Raw genomic sequence first — 16,948 nt, 5'->3', positions numbered from 1 at the left:
TGAGAACATTCTTGTTGTTGGTAAAGGAAGGAGAAGGGAAGCTCCGTAAATCTAGCCTGTGGACAACATCACAGCAACTATTCGCTCATAAAGTGAGACTCATAAATTTACTGAAAACCTGTCAGAGCTCTGCCAATAGGTACTTTCAGTATTTGGCTCTTAATTGTTGCAGAATAATTGACTTTTCTTTTTTTCTGTATATATTCTCTTTAAATAAGTAAAAGTCAAGGCATAGCTGAAGATAATACATGTTTGCCCAGTGTGGAATTAATTCTTTTTTAATCATCCTTCAGTTGGCTGACCTTTCGTGTTGGCAAATATACATGTATTTGGCTAGTGCAGTTGTCGCCCATTGTCTAGTTTTCACTAAATGGGTGAAATCTTGGCCCCATTTGAAATCAGTAGGAGTTTTACCATTGAATTTGGTGCCAGGATTTCACCCGGGTGTTTGAAGACACTTGTATCTCAATATATGACAGTCCTTTGTATTCTCCTTTTAAATCAGTTTGCCTTAAGGGGCCACTAACCACATGACTTGCACACTTCCATTGATCAAACATTGTGCGGTGATGCACAGGTAACTGTGGTGCAGGCTATCAGTGTGTCATAGCTCTCCTTTTTCTGTGATCGCAGTGAACAGGTGTTCAGAACTTGCCAGGGTGCAAATGTTTGGAGTGAAAAAATTCACAAAAATAGCAGAAGGAGAGGTTTGAAGTCGTGCAGGATTAGTTTCTCAAGTGTGTGCAGAAAGTTTTCCTTATGTTTCATGATTCAACCTTTTTTACTTCGCTAACTGAGTAGAACAGTGAGAATAAGAAGACGTCGTAGAATCAAAGCAATCATCAGACCATCAGAAAGCCTTATTTCAAATGATTCTGCATTTGACGAGCAATATGTTCCTTATGCATGATTGTAAGCAATTACCAACTGTGGCTTGACAGCCGATGCTGAAAATCGAAGTAGCTTCTGCAGCCTTCTTGGATGTCTTCAGTAGATCATAAACACCTTTTTCCTGGTCTGACTCTGACAAAATACTTTTAATAAAATCTTCCAGGGCTGTGCCTTTTTAAAATAGTAGAAAATCTCATGTTTTGTGGTGCAATGGAGTGGAGCATCATTTGCAGATAAATTGTGATTTTAAAATTTATACAGATCACCTCTAAAAGACTGCAATAAGTGAATAAATGAAACAAACAGATTAGGAGTACAATTTTCAGAGTCAACTCAGTGACTTAGGTGCTTTTTCAAAATGTAACCCTAGATTAATAGGAATAGAAACTGCTGCTAAAATTGATTAGATTTTAAAATTGAGGCTGTTTATATTATACACACAGATGCCGGTACGAACCTGTTCACTATGAATATTTTGTCAGTATTTGAATTATTGTTTTGTAGATAACTGAAAACATGGAAAAGATTGTAGAGAAAGGGAAACCTTTCATTGAGTTTGAAGTGCTGTTAATTTTAATGCATAGTACACTGTTTTCTTTTATTCCATTCTTTCATTCAGCCATTGTTGTACCTTATTTGAGATTTAAAATACAAATTGGTTTACTGATATTAATATAGTTCTATAAACAGAAATCTTAAATACACCTTTAGAATAAACTGATATGGGGAACTGTAATTTAGCATACAGTACATAATTTGGGAGTTGATATGGTATAGTTAGGAATCTTGTTTTAATCTTTTTTTTTTAAACTTCTTTAGTCATAAACTCAATGTGTCTCATGCACTTGCTCCCAGTGGTGTATTGTAGTTAAATGAATTTCTTTTCTTTACAGGTTCAAATGTTTACCTAAGAAGAGAACTTATTTGCTGGGGAGACAGTGCCAAACTGCGCTATGGAAATAAACCAGAAGACTGCCCTTACCTGTGGGCACATATGAAAAAATACACTGAAATTACTGCCAAATATTTCCATGGAGTACGTCTTGACAACTGTCACTCAACTCCTCTTCATGTAGCTGAGGTGTGGAAAGAATAGGCATTTTTATGATAAAGTTGTTTTTGTCTGTGAAATAAGATTTACAATGCTGTTTGTGATGGAAGCCTGTGTATGTCCGCATAGCAAAAGTTGCTCATGCATTAGCCTATCTGAGCTAGTTTGAACCCAGGTAATGCAGATAACAATAGCAGTGAAGGCCAGCACTGGATTCACAACAGGCTAGTGAGCTGAGTGCATATCTAGTGAACTGAGTGCTAGGCTTGAACTACCTGTGCTGAAGCCTGTGCTTGTATTGTCTTCACTGTTGTTGTTCGTTGTGCTAGCTGGGTTCAAGTGTTGTAGAGCCATACCCTGTGTATCTCCTGTCACAGAGCTTTGTCAGAGAATATTGTTTCAGGTGTGGTATGAAATTCCTTGAATGTTGTCTATTTTTTTTCTACTTTCCGATGAGTGCCTTCTCTCCAAGACAAAATCACTCTTAAACAATATAGGCTACTCATATCTAACTCATTGCAATTGGTGTCATCCTTTGTGAATTAATAATTTGGGCATTTGCATCTAATTTTGTTTTAGATTACTGTGGAAAATATTTTTTTCAAAGCTCTGTCTGATCAAGCATAGTGTGAGTGACTATCCAACTAGCTCTCCAAGATACATCTTTTTTCCAATTTAAGTCCAGTTTATGAATATTTACACAATAGTTATTTTTCTGATGACTGTATCAAAGCAGGATTGAAACTAATTGCAGATCTAGAAGTGTTTTCTGCATTTGGGGAAACAAAATATTGATTCACTTAAACCAGTTCTAAATGCCCTGGGAGCCATAGTGCAGACAAGCTTCCCACAGCTAGACCTGCTGTTACTACCATTTTAATTAGATCTGCTTTTCAGCAGGTTTAACTGAACTGCTCATAAAAGAGGGCATAGCCATGAGACTCTTGTCTAGGGGTATGTCTACACTTAAAATACTACAATGGCACAGCTGCACCACTGTAGCATTCCTCTGTAGACACTGCCTACATCAACAGGAGGGTTCTCCCATCAGTGTAATTAAGCCACCTCCAAGAGGCAGTAGCTAGGTCAACAGAAGAAGTCTTCCGTCACCTAGTGCTATCTAGTCAGAGTCTTAGGTTGAGTTAACAGCACCGCTCAGGGATGTGAAATTTTTCACACCCCTGAGCAACATAGTTACACTGAACTAATTTTCTAGCATAGACCACGCCTAACTCTGGTTTAGCTGAAATGGCAGTAGAACTGATGAGAATGTTTTTGTTTGTTTGTGTTTTGTTTTGTTTTTTGCACATTTCCCCAGAGTAGACATGGATATATCAAGACCAGTACTGAGTGTCACAAATATCATTTTTCATCAACATCACCAGCAACAGTGGGTGCAAATGACCATGAATTTGTTTTCAGCAGCTTTTCATAGTTACTATTATTATTGATGATGCTAGTGTTTCCTATAATGTAAACTCTTGTTGCCGACCTAAACTGTGTTTCATCATAGCCTTTCACAACTGGTAAAGTATAACCTACAACAGTATAGTTTGAAAGGGTTATTTTTAAGTGTTCTGCTTGTTTTTTCTTTTTTACCTTAGGACTTTTCTACACAAACAGCTGCATCAATATAACAAAATTAGTTTCTAAATCAATGTAGTTAAGCAGATGCAACCCGTTTGTGTGACATGCTTAGATCTTAATGCAGTTTCTTATTAAATTAAGCCAAACTAATATAAGGCCCTCTTAAACTGATTTCAGAGTATCCAAAGACAGGTGTTGCACAGATTTAAATCAGTTTTTAGAAATTATTTTAATTAATCAGTACAGTTTCTAGCTGTAGACTGGGCCTTAGAAATATGAAGTCTCATTTCTCTACTTTTGGTTCTTGAAGGTGCAGAGGACTAGAATAGGAACTTTCTCACCCTTAATTTAAGTATTGGTGTTGTGTCTTAAACAGAGATCTTTCTTCCCAACTGTTCGTTCATGCAGTTGAGTTTAAAAGGTATTGACAAAAACAAGCAAAAAACCCACAAAGTTTGAAGTAGTTTGACTAAAAATCCTGTGAGTTTTTTCAAATTATTCAGGAGGCTTTCCAAATAATCTTTATCAAAACCATACCAGATCTTGTAAATGTTCACAAGCACACCATGGGGGTCTAGCTTTTTTGCGATAAGTTCTGTATATTTATTGAATTCAGTATATTTTTGTTTTCTTGAACAAAATTGTTTAATAACTCAATTATTTGGTTAGCATGCATAATAATATATTATGATAGATGCCTAGGTTTCAAGGGGTTTTTGATGAAGATAATTAAAAACAATTATTATGATCTATAGGAGATGCTAGCAGCAGCTAGGTCAGTCAGACCTAATCTTTATGTGATAGCTGAACTCTTCACGGGGAGTGAGCATATTGACAATGTCTTTGTCAACCGCCTGGGAATTACCAGTCTTATTAGAGGTACTATAGACACCTGAAAGCCATATAGGATTGCTATATATGGTTCAAAGTTTTTTAATGTGAAACTAACATTGATTTGTTTTTTATTCTTCTTGTATCTTTGTCCTTTGCAAATTCAAACATCTTTCCTGCTTCCTTTTTCTTTTAACTCCTCCATCTGTTGTATCCTTCTATTCCTGATTTGGCTTTTTCAATTTGTTAACTTTTGTATAATTGAACTTGTTTGGTTTCTTCGTATTTTGGCTTTCCATTTTGTCTCTGCTGCATGGCACTTCCCTGCTGCCCAATCCATGCCTAGCCTTGTTTCCTTTCTTTTTTTCTGTTCTGCCTTTTCCTTTTCTGTGGCTTTCTTGGCTGTGCTTTTTGCAGTACATGCTGGACACAGCTAGAAAACTGCGTGCTGATTTGTATGTAGTGGCTGAGCTGTTCACAGGAAGTGAGGAGTTGGACAATATTTTTGTGACTAGATTGGGCCTTAGCTCCTTAATAAGAGGTAGGCTTGCTATGTGTGTGGTTCCCCATTACCTCTCTGACACTGCATGTATGGTGTGCCATTTATGAAGAAAATGTCATATATTAGAACTGCACAATTTATCATATTTCATATATTTAACAAGTGCTCAAAGATGCATTTAATAGTATGGTTCGTTTTATATTTATCTATTTAAGTATGTTATTGCATCTTAGACGGAGAGATGCATCCTAGGTGTAAGGTGTCTAAAAAGAATAGTTATATGTCAGTCCGGAGGGGTGGGAGTATTTGTGGCATAGCTTTCCCGTACTTCCTGCCGATTGGTTTTGGGTTTTTTTTAAGAAGTTGATCACCTCCTCTGAAGCCTGGTAGACCTTGAAAAGGGGATCCTAACATTTTAAATGTTTTTCCCCCCCCTTCCACCCTAACACATGATGATAAACTACATAGTGGATGCCCTCAAATTATGGACACACTGCCTATAATTAAAGTTTAATGTTCTATTAATATTATTCATTAATATCTTTGATTATTTAACATGCCAAATGTAAAACCATTTATTATAGTCTCCCTATTGGATAACCTTTAGTTATGGTAGTAATTTTCCTATAAACACTCATGCAAGTTTTGTTCTGTAGAGGCAATGAGTGCATATAACAGTCATGAAGAGGGAAGATTAGTTTACCGCTTTGGAGGAGAACCAGTTGGTTCTTTTGTTCAGCCACGTTTGAGACCTTTAATGCCAGCTATTGCACATGCACTGTTTATGGATGTTACACATGATAATGAATGTCCTATTCAGGTGAGCACTTAAATTATGTTAGATTTTCATGTTAAATACATATTTTTTGTACTGTGATTCAGTCATGCCAATTCATAAGGGTTATGTGAAATGGAATTACTTTTGAATGGTGTTTCGGAAAGTCATGATGGTAGTTAAAAGGTTGCATGAAATAAGTGGAATTGTACAGTAGTTCCCACTGCCTTTCAACCTTCTGTCCCTTTTGGGAGAGAAGCATAAAAGCTACTAAATATGTCCTGTTTTTACTCTTGCATGTCCAGCTATTATGAACCTAGTAATGTTTGCCTGTTCTCTCAAACTTACCCACTCTGTCCTTCCCAGGATAATAATGGGAGGATCAGAGGAAGATTGCTGGGAGTTGGGATGACATTGTTAGGAGCTCTGCTCTTTTAAGCCTTGTGGTGATTTTGTTTGCTTGTTTATTTTAAATAAAAGCCTGTAGAAGTTTTAATCTGTGATTACAGTGTGATAAGCACATCAATAAACAATGAGTTCTTCTGTAAAACAGGTATTTCTATGTATCTAAGTGTTTGGAAGGAAATAAGATGATGATAGACTAGGTTCATTTGTCTGTTTTTATTCTTCTCAATAGCACCGATCTGAGTATGATGCTCTTCCCAGCTCAATGATTGTTTCCATGGCATGCTGTGCTACCGGAAGCACCAAAGGCTATGATGAGCTAGTACCACACCAGGTCTGTGTCTCCTCTTTAAAACTTCAGTTGACTCAGTTAAAAATAAAAAAATCACTACTATAATACTGGAACACACATATTAAAGTGTATACAATAACTTGGGTGATTTACTCATTTAAAATTCCAAGTAGATAGCTTATTAGCTATTTCACTATATCAGTGAATAATAAATTTGTAATATCGGATAAGTGTGTGTGTATAAGTGTAAAATGGCATTTCCAATTATTTTTCAGAATAGTTCATGTATGGCTAAAGTTTAATTTATTTGCAGATTTCTGTAGTCTCTGAAGAGAGGTTTTATGCCAAATGGAATCCAGCAGCAACACCCTCCACTCCTGGTGAAGTTAATTTCCAAACTGGAATTATAGCAGGAAGGCTGGCCATGAACAGGCTGCACCAAGAGCTGGGAGTCAAAGGCTTCATTCAGGCAAGAAATTGAAGTAAAATGTTTCACTCGTTTAAATTTTTTTCAGAATAAGAATGTGTGTTAATTTATATATTTTGTAGGTGTATGTGGATCAAGTTGATGAGGATATAGTAGCAGTGACTAGGCATTGTCCTAACACACACCAATCTGTAGTGGCTGTGTCTCGTACTGCTTTCAGAGATCCTAAAACTTCCTCCTACAGCAAAGAAGTGCCTCAAATGTGCATCCCAGGTATTCAAACCTGTTTTTGAAGAGTTGACCATATCAAGGAAATTAAAGCTTAAAGCTGAAACTGAGTGATTGACAGACTCCATGCTCGCCATGTTGATTCTAATTTCTTGAAGGTTATGTGATTAGGATGCAACATTAAGTACCTTTTATATGCTTTAATATCTATGCATCACAAATAGTTAAAGGGACACCAACTGAAATAACTTTTGACTTTAAAAAAAAATACAGTAACTCCTCGCTTAACGTTGTAGTTATGTTCCTGAAAAATGCGACATTAATCGAAAAGATGTTAAGCGAATCCAATTTCCCCATAAGAATTAATGTAAATGGGGGGGTTAGGTTCCAGGGAAACTTTTTTCACCAGACAAAAAACTATATATACACACACACACAGTATAAGTTTTAAACAATTTAATACTGTACACAGCAATGATGATTGTGAAGTTTGGTTGAGGTGGTAAAGTAAGAGGGTGGGATATTTCCTAGGGAATGCCTTACTGCTAAATGATGAACTAGCATTCGGCTGAGCCCTCTAAGGGTTAACACGTTGTTAATGTAGCCCCACTCTACAAGGCAGCACGAATGGGGGAAGGGGAGACAGCATGGCAGACAGAGAGAGAGAGATGTGGATTGCCCCTTTAAGTACTCTGACACCATTCTAAGTACATTACCTTTAAAAAGATCAGGAAGTTGAGACAGCAGCTGCGGAGACCTTGGGCCAGCAAGCTCTCTCCGTCCTGAGCCCTGTCCTGTCTCCACCCTACTCTATATGGAGAAGGGGTAAGCAGGGAGCAGGAGTAGGGGGGAGGGGGATACCCTGACATTAGCCCCCTCTTCGCCCTCCTCCCCTGCACAGCAAGCAGAAGGATCCGGGGAGCAGCTCCAAGGCAGAGGGCAGGAGCAGCATATGGCGGTGCCGGGGAGGGACAGCTGAACTGCCAGCAACTGATAGCCTGCTGGGCAGCTGCTGCACAGGGAACTTAGAGGAGCAGGGAGCTGATGGGGGGCTGTCGGTCCACCCTGGTTCCAAGCCCCCACCAGCTCGCTCCAACGGTCTGCTCTTCCTGCAAGCAGTGGACAAAGCAGGCAGCTGCCAAACATCGTTCTAAGGGAGCATTGCGCAACTTTAAACGACCATGTTCCTTAATTGATCAGCAATGAAACAATGTTAACCGGGATGACTTTAAGTGAGGAGTTACTGTATGTCATCTGCCCCAATATCCCCATGGAAATACTGTGGTTTCATTTCCTCTCTTGCTGTTTGCGAATGAGCCACATAAATGGGAAGCTAATTAACTCTAGCAGAAGACCACTGGAAGTGACTGTATGAAAAGTGTCTATTTTTCTTTTTTGTCCATATACAGCAATCTTAATATCTTATTTTACAGTATTCTTAAGTGTTACTAGTAGTTATAGGTAAAGAATTTCAGATGTGTGGGTTTAAGTTGGTTGAGAGTGATAGTTTAAAAAGAAGCATCAAAGTGAGAGAGAACTGGCACAATAAATTGTACATATGTATTTTTGCAGGTCCATAAGACTGACAGTGTAGACCTCATTAGATAATTGAGCATTCTGCATTGAAGTCAATATTTGATCTGAGCTGGCTGTAACATTTCTGAAGAAGCCATTGCAATTTTTTGTATTAACCTTTAGTAAGGACCCAAGCCTGCAAACATTTCTTCACTTGCTTGACTTTTCTCACATGGTAGTCCCACTGAAGTCAATGGAACTGCTAAAATGCTTAAAGTTAAGCACATGTGTAAGTGGTTGCAGCATTGAGGGCTTAGTTTTTAGATCATTGGATGGATAGAGCAAATAAGGTCTTGAATGTCAATGTGGTTGCTCTGGTATTTAAAAACTGATGTGCTCCGTTTAAAATAAGATCTGTGACTGCTGTTTGGGAAGTGGTGCAGAGCTTTGCCTAATTCAGAACCCCCAAATAGTCACATCTAGCAAGTCACCTGTTGGGTTTAAAGGTGCAGGGTCAAGCCCTTATTTGTAATCCATGACTGATATCCCCATAACTCATTGTGAGTTAGGAAAGTTCTATCTTAGATTACACCATGGCCAATAAGTGTGTAGTGAACATGTTTAATCAATCAAGATTGAGTGACTGTAATGTATAGAACAGTAAAATATAGATAAATTCCCTTTCAGAGCTGTCAAATGTATTTAGTAATTTAACTGTGCAATTGAGACATGCATTTTCTATAGTTAAACTCAAAAATGTTGTTTAATTTGTGTTTCAAGCAAGATTTAAACTTATTTTAAAACCAAGAATGCCATATATATTTGCTATCAATATTTTTGTGTGTATGTATTTTGAGTTATGATATGTGATTTAACTGTTTATAGGCAAAATTGAAGAGGTAGTGCTTGAAGCTAGAACTATTGAGAGAAATGTTAGTCCTTATAAAAAAGATGAGCATTTTATCAACGGATTACCTAATTACACAGTAGAGATCAGAGAACACATTCAGGTAACTACAATCTTTTCTCTATACTAGCAGATGCAACAATTTATCAGAGAAGGAAAACTGAATTCATTATAGTTTCAACTATTTCTTCTTTTCTAAGATCGGAGAAAGTAAAATTATAAAGCAAGCTGGAACTGCCATAAAAGGTCCCAATGAATTTGTTCAAGAAATAGAATTTGAAAACTTAACACCGGGAAGTGTGATAATATTCAGGTATATGATGATCAACTTACTAAATGTGTGTCAATTGGCTGCACTAGATTAAAGGCAATGGAGGGGTGGGTTTTTTCAGTCTGTTAGTTCCATTACTTCAAAAAATAGTAGGTGGAGGTGCTAACTTCTACAATTTGTGCATTGATATTTACAGAGTTAGTCTCGACCCAAAGGCACGAGAGGCTGTCGGTGTACTCCGTAATCACCTGATCCAGTTCAGTCCTCATTTTAAATCTGGAAGTCTTCCCGATGACTGTTCAGCACCTATATTAAAAAATCTTTTTTCTTCGTAAGTATGCCTTGTTAGAGTACATACAGTAGAGGGCTGGATTAGAGGCAGAGATCAGCCTGCAAATGCTAACGAGTGACAATTCTTTGCCAAGTTCTCGGTCTGTCTTGGTTAATGTATGAACAACTATGTTTAGCCATCTTATTGCTTTATACAGAAAATAGTGGTTCAGACTTTAAAAACTCCTCACCTCTTTCACATGAGTAGTTCTCAGAGTAGCAGCCGTGTTAGTCTGTATTCGCAAAAAGAAAAGCATCCGATGAAGTGAGCTGTAGCTCACGAAAACTTATGCTCAAATAAATTGGTTAGTCTCTAAGGTGCCACAAGTCCTCCTTTTCTTTTTATGAGTAGTTCTGTGGGTTTGCTACTGGCAGTAGATTTTATGCCAGGAAATTTTACATCCTGCAGCAAGGTGTTCAGATGACTGTTGTCAACATACTATGTAGGTTACCAGTTCCATCTAAATTTCTTTCTTAAAAGAAACTCACATAGCAATCCAAAAACCAGTGGATACTACATTATGCTTTTGTGGAGAAAAGGTGTATCACTTTTAGTTGAATAATATTGAAATCTGTGATCATTTACTTAGTATTTTCTGTACTTATCTGCAATGATAAAAAGAGATCTCGTGTATAGTTAACATTGTGGAAAAAAATAAGCTAATTTTAAATCTTGTACAAGAAGGGAGGTTTTTTGTTTTTGTTTTTTTCTTTTTAAAGGGAGCCCATAGTTACTCTTAAATCTATTCCATGGTTCCTAAATAAGTGGCCAGATTTTTAAAGTCAGTGATAGCTGCAAGGTACGTGGCACCCTTGAAAATCAGGCCCTGTTTTCAGGAGTCTAAACATGGAGTCTAATCATCCCTTTTTAAAAATAGCTTGGCCTAGACCAAAACCAGAATTCTTCATGAAATTGATGTCCGTTATATAGTTAGTTATCAATGTTGGGGTTTTTTTTTCCCTTTCCCAGTATTGCATCTAAATTAACCTTGGCTGATTTGAATCAAATACTGTATCGGTGTGATGCTGAGGAACAAGAGGATGGTGGAGGATGTTACAACATACCAAACTGGTCGCCCCTTAAATATGCAGGCTTGCAAGGTAACAATTCATGCGTGCTTTTTTGGGTGGAGGGGAAAAAAGGAGAATGGATCATCTCAATCTAGATCTAAAACAGAGGTGGGCAAACTATGGCCCGCGGGCCACATCCAGCCCACGGCACCCTCCTGCCGAGCCCCTGAGCTGGCCCAGGAGGCTAGCCATTGGCCCCTGCCCTGCTGTTTCCCCCTCTCCCGCAGCCTCAGCTCACTGTGCCACCGGCACAATGCTCTGGGCAGCCGGGCAGTGTAGTTGCAGAGCTGCGGCCTGACCCAGTGCAGCAGTAGCACCACCAGCCACCAATGCTCCGGGCAGTGCAGTAAGGGGGCAGGGAGCAGGGGGTGTTGGATAGAGGGCAAGGGAGTTGGGGGGCGGAAGGGGAGTGGTCAGGGGATGGGGGTGTGGATAGGGGTCGGGGCGGTCAGAGGGCAGGGTACAGGGAGGTTGGATGGGGCAAGGGTCCCAAAGGGGAAGTCAGGAATGGGATGGGGGGTTGGATGGAGCAACAGGAGGTATTCAGGGGTGGGGTGGCCAGGGGACTGGGAGCTCGGGGTGGTGGATGGGGTAGGAGTTCTGGGGGGGCCGTCAGGGACTGGGGAGGGGGGGTTGAATGGGGGCAAGAGACCCCGGGGAGCCGTCGCGGGGCAAGAAGCGGTGGGATCGGATAGGAGGCAGGGGCTGGGCCACACCTGGCTATTTGCGGAGACACAGCCTCCCCTAACCGGCCCTCCATACAATTTTGGAAACCCGATGTGGCCCTCAGGCCAAAAAGCTTGCCCGCCCCGATCTCGAATAGTGTTAGATTTTGTGCACTGTTTGCTCTTCAAATAGAAGAGAACAAGTTGCTTCTGCTTGGTCTATACAGTATGTGCTTGAAAGAGAGTAGCAAGCAAATGGAGGCAAGATACTGAATCAAGAAACATCTCTTAATATTGGGGTAGAGGATGAGTTTAAATATTTAATTTTACATTAAAACTTTGGTCATCTGACCTTTGGGAATACTTTAAAACATGTTTAAATAAGTACACCTCCAGTCACAAATGGCCTTACCTAAAACCCACAAATATTACCTGTTACATGAAGTGTCAGTAATAGCTGTCATTTTAACATCTGAATGCCGTTGTGTGACATATTTTATAATTATCTGAGTTAGATATTAAACCGGAAAGAAGCATGGGCTCAGTGATTACACAGTATTTGTCTCAAACTTACTGTAGGTCCACTGAGCCATAGCAGGTGGGTTGGGTCCCTTCTCATTTTACAATCAGGCTAGAGCTTTAGCCTTTCTAAAGGCTCTCTAGCCTTTAAAACACACGAAGAAAAATGACATCAGGTTAAAAAATGTATAACTGGTCCAGCTCTGGTTCATAACTTTTCAGATCTGCAGTGTTGGATTTACTCCTGGAAACTGGAATTGCAGGTTGTGTTAATCATGTGGCCAGTAATATAGTGTGCTGTTTGTTTTATTTTCAGGATTAATGTCAGTGATGGCAGACATTAGACCAAAGAATGATTTGGGTCATCCTTTTTGTGGTAATTTGAGATCTGGGGATTGGATGATTGACTACGTCAGTGACCGTCTAATTTCACGTTCAGGAGCCTGTGCAGAAGTAAGTAAATCTATTAAGTGTTTGTTATCTATAAGGATGGAACGTTTTGGTCTACTTCACAAACCTTTGCCACTTGAGCACATGGAATAACTAATAGCAGTAGTAGGTTGTCATCCTCTTTATTGACCAGCACTAGAGGGGGGGTGAGAAACACACTCTGCCAGTGGGTTTCACAGATACTCGAGGACCACAGAGGAATGCTGAGCCCCAAGAATTTTGGGTTCCAGTCCAGGCTCTAGAAAAGAGCATGCTCTTGTGGTGACAGCCCCTTCTGCACCACTACAAGATTGACTGACTCGTCCCGATCCCTCCCCCTTCTGACCCATCCCCTCCAATCTTTCCCCATCCTAGTCTTAGTCTCTCTTTGCCTACCCAATCCTAGTCTCCAGCCCTCAGGTTTCTTGTGCCAGTCTATTTCCCCCTGCATTCCCGGCCCTTCATCCAATGTGTCTCTCCTCTGCGCCCCACCACACTGACTCCCAATCCCAGGATTCTCACCCAATTAGGCCCAGTCTCTTTGCTCAGTCAGTTCAGTTCTTTCCTCAAACCCCAGCTCCTTGTCAGATTTGTTTCCCCATTACTCTGACCTTGATCCTCCCCGCAGCTCATTCACCAATCGGAGTTTCCTCTCCCGAATGCTATTTCCCTGACTGGCTCTCGTTGGTGTCCTTGACCAATCAGCCCCCCCCCCCCCACCCGGTCACAGTTTCTCTCCTCCCTCCCAGTCTTCAGTCCCAGTTCCACCTGGCTGCTTGTCCCAATCTACTCTTTGCCTTTTCCCCCAGTTCGTTTCTTGTCCCCTCTGCATTTGATTCAGTTAGCGTCTTCCTCTGCCATGTTGCCTGGGCACCAGCAGGGGGATCATAGAAGTGAAGGACTGGAAGAAACCTCAGTAGGTCATCTAGTCCAGTCCCTTGCACTCAAGGCAGGACTACGTAATAACAAGACAATTCCTGACAGTTGTTTGTCTGACCTGTTCTCAAAAACCTCAAATGATGGAGATTCCACAACCTCCCTCGGCAATTTGTGCTTAAGTATACAGACAGGAAGCTTTTTCTAATGTCCAACCTAACCCTCCCTTGCTGCAATTTAAATCCATTGCTTCTTGTCCTATCCTCCAGAGGTTAAGGAGAACAATTTTTCACCGTTTTCCTTGTAACAACCTTTTATGTACTTGAAAACTGTTGGATTCCCCCCCCCCCCCAGTCTTCTCTTCTCTAGACTAAACCCAACTTTTTCAATCTTTCCGCATAGGCGCCAACTTTTCCTGGTGCCGGTGGGTGCTTGCCCCTGCCCTGCCCCTATTGGACTCCTTCCCCAAATTCCCGCCTCGGCCCCGCCTCTTCCCCGAGTGTGCCGTGTTCCCCCTCCTTCCTCCCAGTGCTTATTGCCGCGAAACAACTGGGAGCTAAGGGGAGCAGCAGGGACGTGGCATGCTCAGGGGAGGAGGCAGAGCGGTGGGGGCAGGGTGGGGAGCTGCCGGTGGTTGCAGAGCACCCACCAATTTTTCCCCATGGGTGCTCCAGCTCCAGAGCACCCACGGAGTCGGCGCCTATGCTCATAGGTCATATTTTCTAGACCTTTAATCATTTTTGTTGCTCTTCTCTGGACTTTCTACAGTTTGTCCACATCTTTCCTGAAATGTGGTGCCCAGAACTGGACACAATACTCCATCTGAGGCCTTATCAGCACAGAGTAGAGTGGAAGAATTACTTTTCATGTCCTTGCTTTCAACACTCCTGCTAATACATCCCAGAATGATGATCACTTTTTTTGCAACTGTTATTCCGTTGACTCATATTTAGCTTGTGATCCACTATGACCTCCAGATCCCTTTCCACAGTACTTCATGACTCCCTAGGAAATTCCCATTGTTGTATGTGTGCAATGGATTGTTCCTTCCTAAATGGAGTCCTTTGCATTTGTTATTATTGAATTTTATCTTCTTTACTTCAGACCATTTCTCCAGTTTGTCCAGGTCATTTTGATTTTTAACCCTATCTTCCAAAGCACTTGTAACTCCTCCCAGCTTGGTATCATCCACAAACTTTTTAAGTGTACTCTCTGACATTTATCTAAATAATTTATGAAGATATTGAACAGAACCATAACCAAGACCGATCCCTGCAAAACCCCACTCGATATGCCCTTCCAGCTTGACTGTGAAACACTGATGACTGCTCTCTGGAAATGGTTTTCTAACCAGTTATGTGCCCACCTTATAGTAGCTCCATCTAGGTTATATTTTCCTAGTTTCTTTATGAGCAGATCATGCAAGATAATGTCAAAAGCCTTACGAAAGTCAAGATATGCCACATCTGTCGCTTCCCCCCCCCATACATATGGCTTGTTACTCTACCAAAGAAAGTCATTGGGTTGGTATGACTGGATTTGTTCTTGACAACTCCATGTTAACTTACTTATCGCCTTATTATCTTCTAGGTGTTTACAAATTGGTTGATTATTTGCTTTATAATCTTTCTGGATACTGAAGTTAAACTGATTTCATTGAGAGCACTGGAGAGAGAAACTTCCTTCTTTTGGTTCTAGTGCCCTGACCTGAACCAGAGCAGCAATTACAAGGAAAGTGAACCTCTCTACACCTGCTGTGGAACATTCTCAGTCACTCTACGAGCTGATGAATGCGCAGTTTGGTCAGTACTAGGAACTGTGAGGGGCCAGGGCATGCCTCATTGAGGATGCACTGCTAAATTCTTAGTTTCTAGTGAGCATGTGCAAACTGAGATTTTTTTTTTTTTTAGAGGCTTATAACTTGGCCAAATTTGGGCAGTTTTTCACAGGAACAGCAAAGGGCACATCCCTGACAGAAAGGCCACTCCCTGCCAAATTTCACGTCCCTGCTCCAAAGCACAGAGTCTCTAAAGTCTCAAATAAAAGGTGTCCAAATTTTTTAAAAAAAAAAAACATTACAAAACAACATTTTTTCCTAGCCTCAGTCTTTGAAACAGCTGAACCATTTTGGCTGAAACTTTCAAAAAAATATTTATTTCTGAGGAAGACCTGTTGCATTGAAAACTTCAGTGTGAATGGTTAAAGTGTGGCAAAATTACAAGCAACTGAAAGTAGGATGTATAACGGGAAGTTTCTGCCAACTGGAATAGGTGGTGCTACCAATCCTGCCTATAATACAAAAAAATATAATAGGGGCCTAAAAAGTGTAGGGAAACTGTAACAGGAATTCTACCCATTTTCCAGTGCAAAATGCGATTGCCAAAGTATTAATTCCCTGAAAGTAGCCTTTCCTGCATTTAGGAGTTGTTAACTTACAAAAATGTTATTCTAATAGGTCGGTAAATGGTTGAAGGCCATATTTGTCTACCTAAAGCAGATTCCACGTTACCTTATCCCATGTTACTTTGATGCCATATTAGTGGGTGCATACACAACTCTTCTAGATCTGGCATGGAGTCAAATGTCTAGGTATGTCTAATAGTGTTGAAAGAAATGTATGTGTATGTTTACGTTATGTTGTATTATCATTTGTGCATTAGGATAGTCATTTATACACTTTACATATGCTTAAAAGGCACTAAAAGTTTTCTGGTCAAATTTTGTCTTCCTTGAAACTGCAACAATCTGATTAATAAGGAGAGCACCTTTTATTGTATTCTAATCTTCCAGTCCATTGCAAATGTTAAATGCACAAATGCAGTGTCTTCTGTTAGGTCTATCTCAGCTGCCTAACACAATTCCTAAACTATATGGCTGCCTGCATAACAGTACTGATGTACAAGAAGATACACTGGCATAAGGCAAAAATATTCATGTTGGCCAATGGAAAAGCATAAAGCTGATAGAAGGTGCATATAGTTTTCGCTAAGGGAAAATTATAAACATTAGACTAGAAGGTCAAGAATTTATTATTGCTACAAGACTTGGATTTACAGCTAATGCTGGCAGTGCAGTAATGGGGAATGAGACATTAAACCAGGGTCCGTCTTCCAGTCTTCGAAGGCTGCCTTCATTTTTTTGTAATTGTCCCTTTTCTCGTTTTTTGTTCCTATTCTTGTTTTAAACATGGCTAATATTACTTTCCTTTAAAAATAGATATCAAAACTGTGCCAACATGGACAAGGTATCTGATACTGGTGTTTTTTGGGTTGGGGGAGGAGGTAGTTTGTTGTACTAGTCCAGCATGTAGACCCAGGCACAAATTAATAAAAATCATTTAATGCATCATCTTTTTAAATATAGTAATTGAATTTTA

General features: G+C 40.1%; 1 protein-coding gene across 3 annotated transcripts in view; it reads left to right on the top strand.

Annotated features, from left to right (window-relative positions):
• AGL (amylo-alpha-1,6-glucosidase and 4-alpha-glucanotransferase) overlaps nt 1-16,948 on the top strand; it is a 57,052-nt gene that overhangs the window by 15,351 nt on the left and 24,753 nt on the right. For 2 of the 3 annotated variants that reach the window (XM_048860445.2, XM_048860447.2), the window contains exons 12-23: nt 1,785-1,972; nt 4,778-4,901; nt 5,519-5,682; nt 6,275-6,376; nt 6,648-6,803; nt 6,884-7,034; nt 9,390-9,514; nt 9,612-9,724; nt 9,879-10,013; nt 10,983-11,113; nt 12,584-12,720; nt 16,028-16,161. In XM_048860445.2, coding sequence (XP_048716402.1) covers nt 1,785-1,972; nt 4,778-4,901; nt 5,519-5,682; nt 6,275-6,376; nt 6,648-6,803; nt 6,884-7,034; nt 9,390-9,514; nt 9,612-9,724; nt 9,879-10,013; nt 10,983-11,113; nt 12,584-12,720; nt 16,028-16,161 — 1,660 coding nt within the window. Of the gene's footprint in view, nt 1-1,784; nt 1,973-4,284; nt 4,409-4,777; nt 4,902-5,518; nt 5,683-6,274; nt 6,377-6,647; nt 6,804-6,883; nt 7,035-9,389; nt 9,515-9,611; nt 9,725-9,878; nt 10,014-10,982; nt 11,114-12,583; nt 12,721-16,027; nt 16,162-16,948 lie in introns of all 3 variants that reach the window. The other variant, XM_048860446.2, reaches the window with a different exon arrangement.

This window comes from Caretta caretta, chromosome 8 (assembly GCF_965140235.1).
Source record: "Caretta caretta isolate rCarCar2 chromosome 8, rCarCar1.hap1, whole genome shotgun sequence".
Classification (NCBI taxonomy): Eukaryota; Metazoa; Chordata; order Testudines; family Cheloniidae; genus Caretta; species Caretta caretta.
Note: the sequence above shows the minus strand (reverse complement) of the source record. Positions and strands in the feature narration are given on the sequence as shown.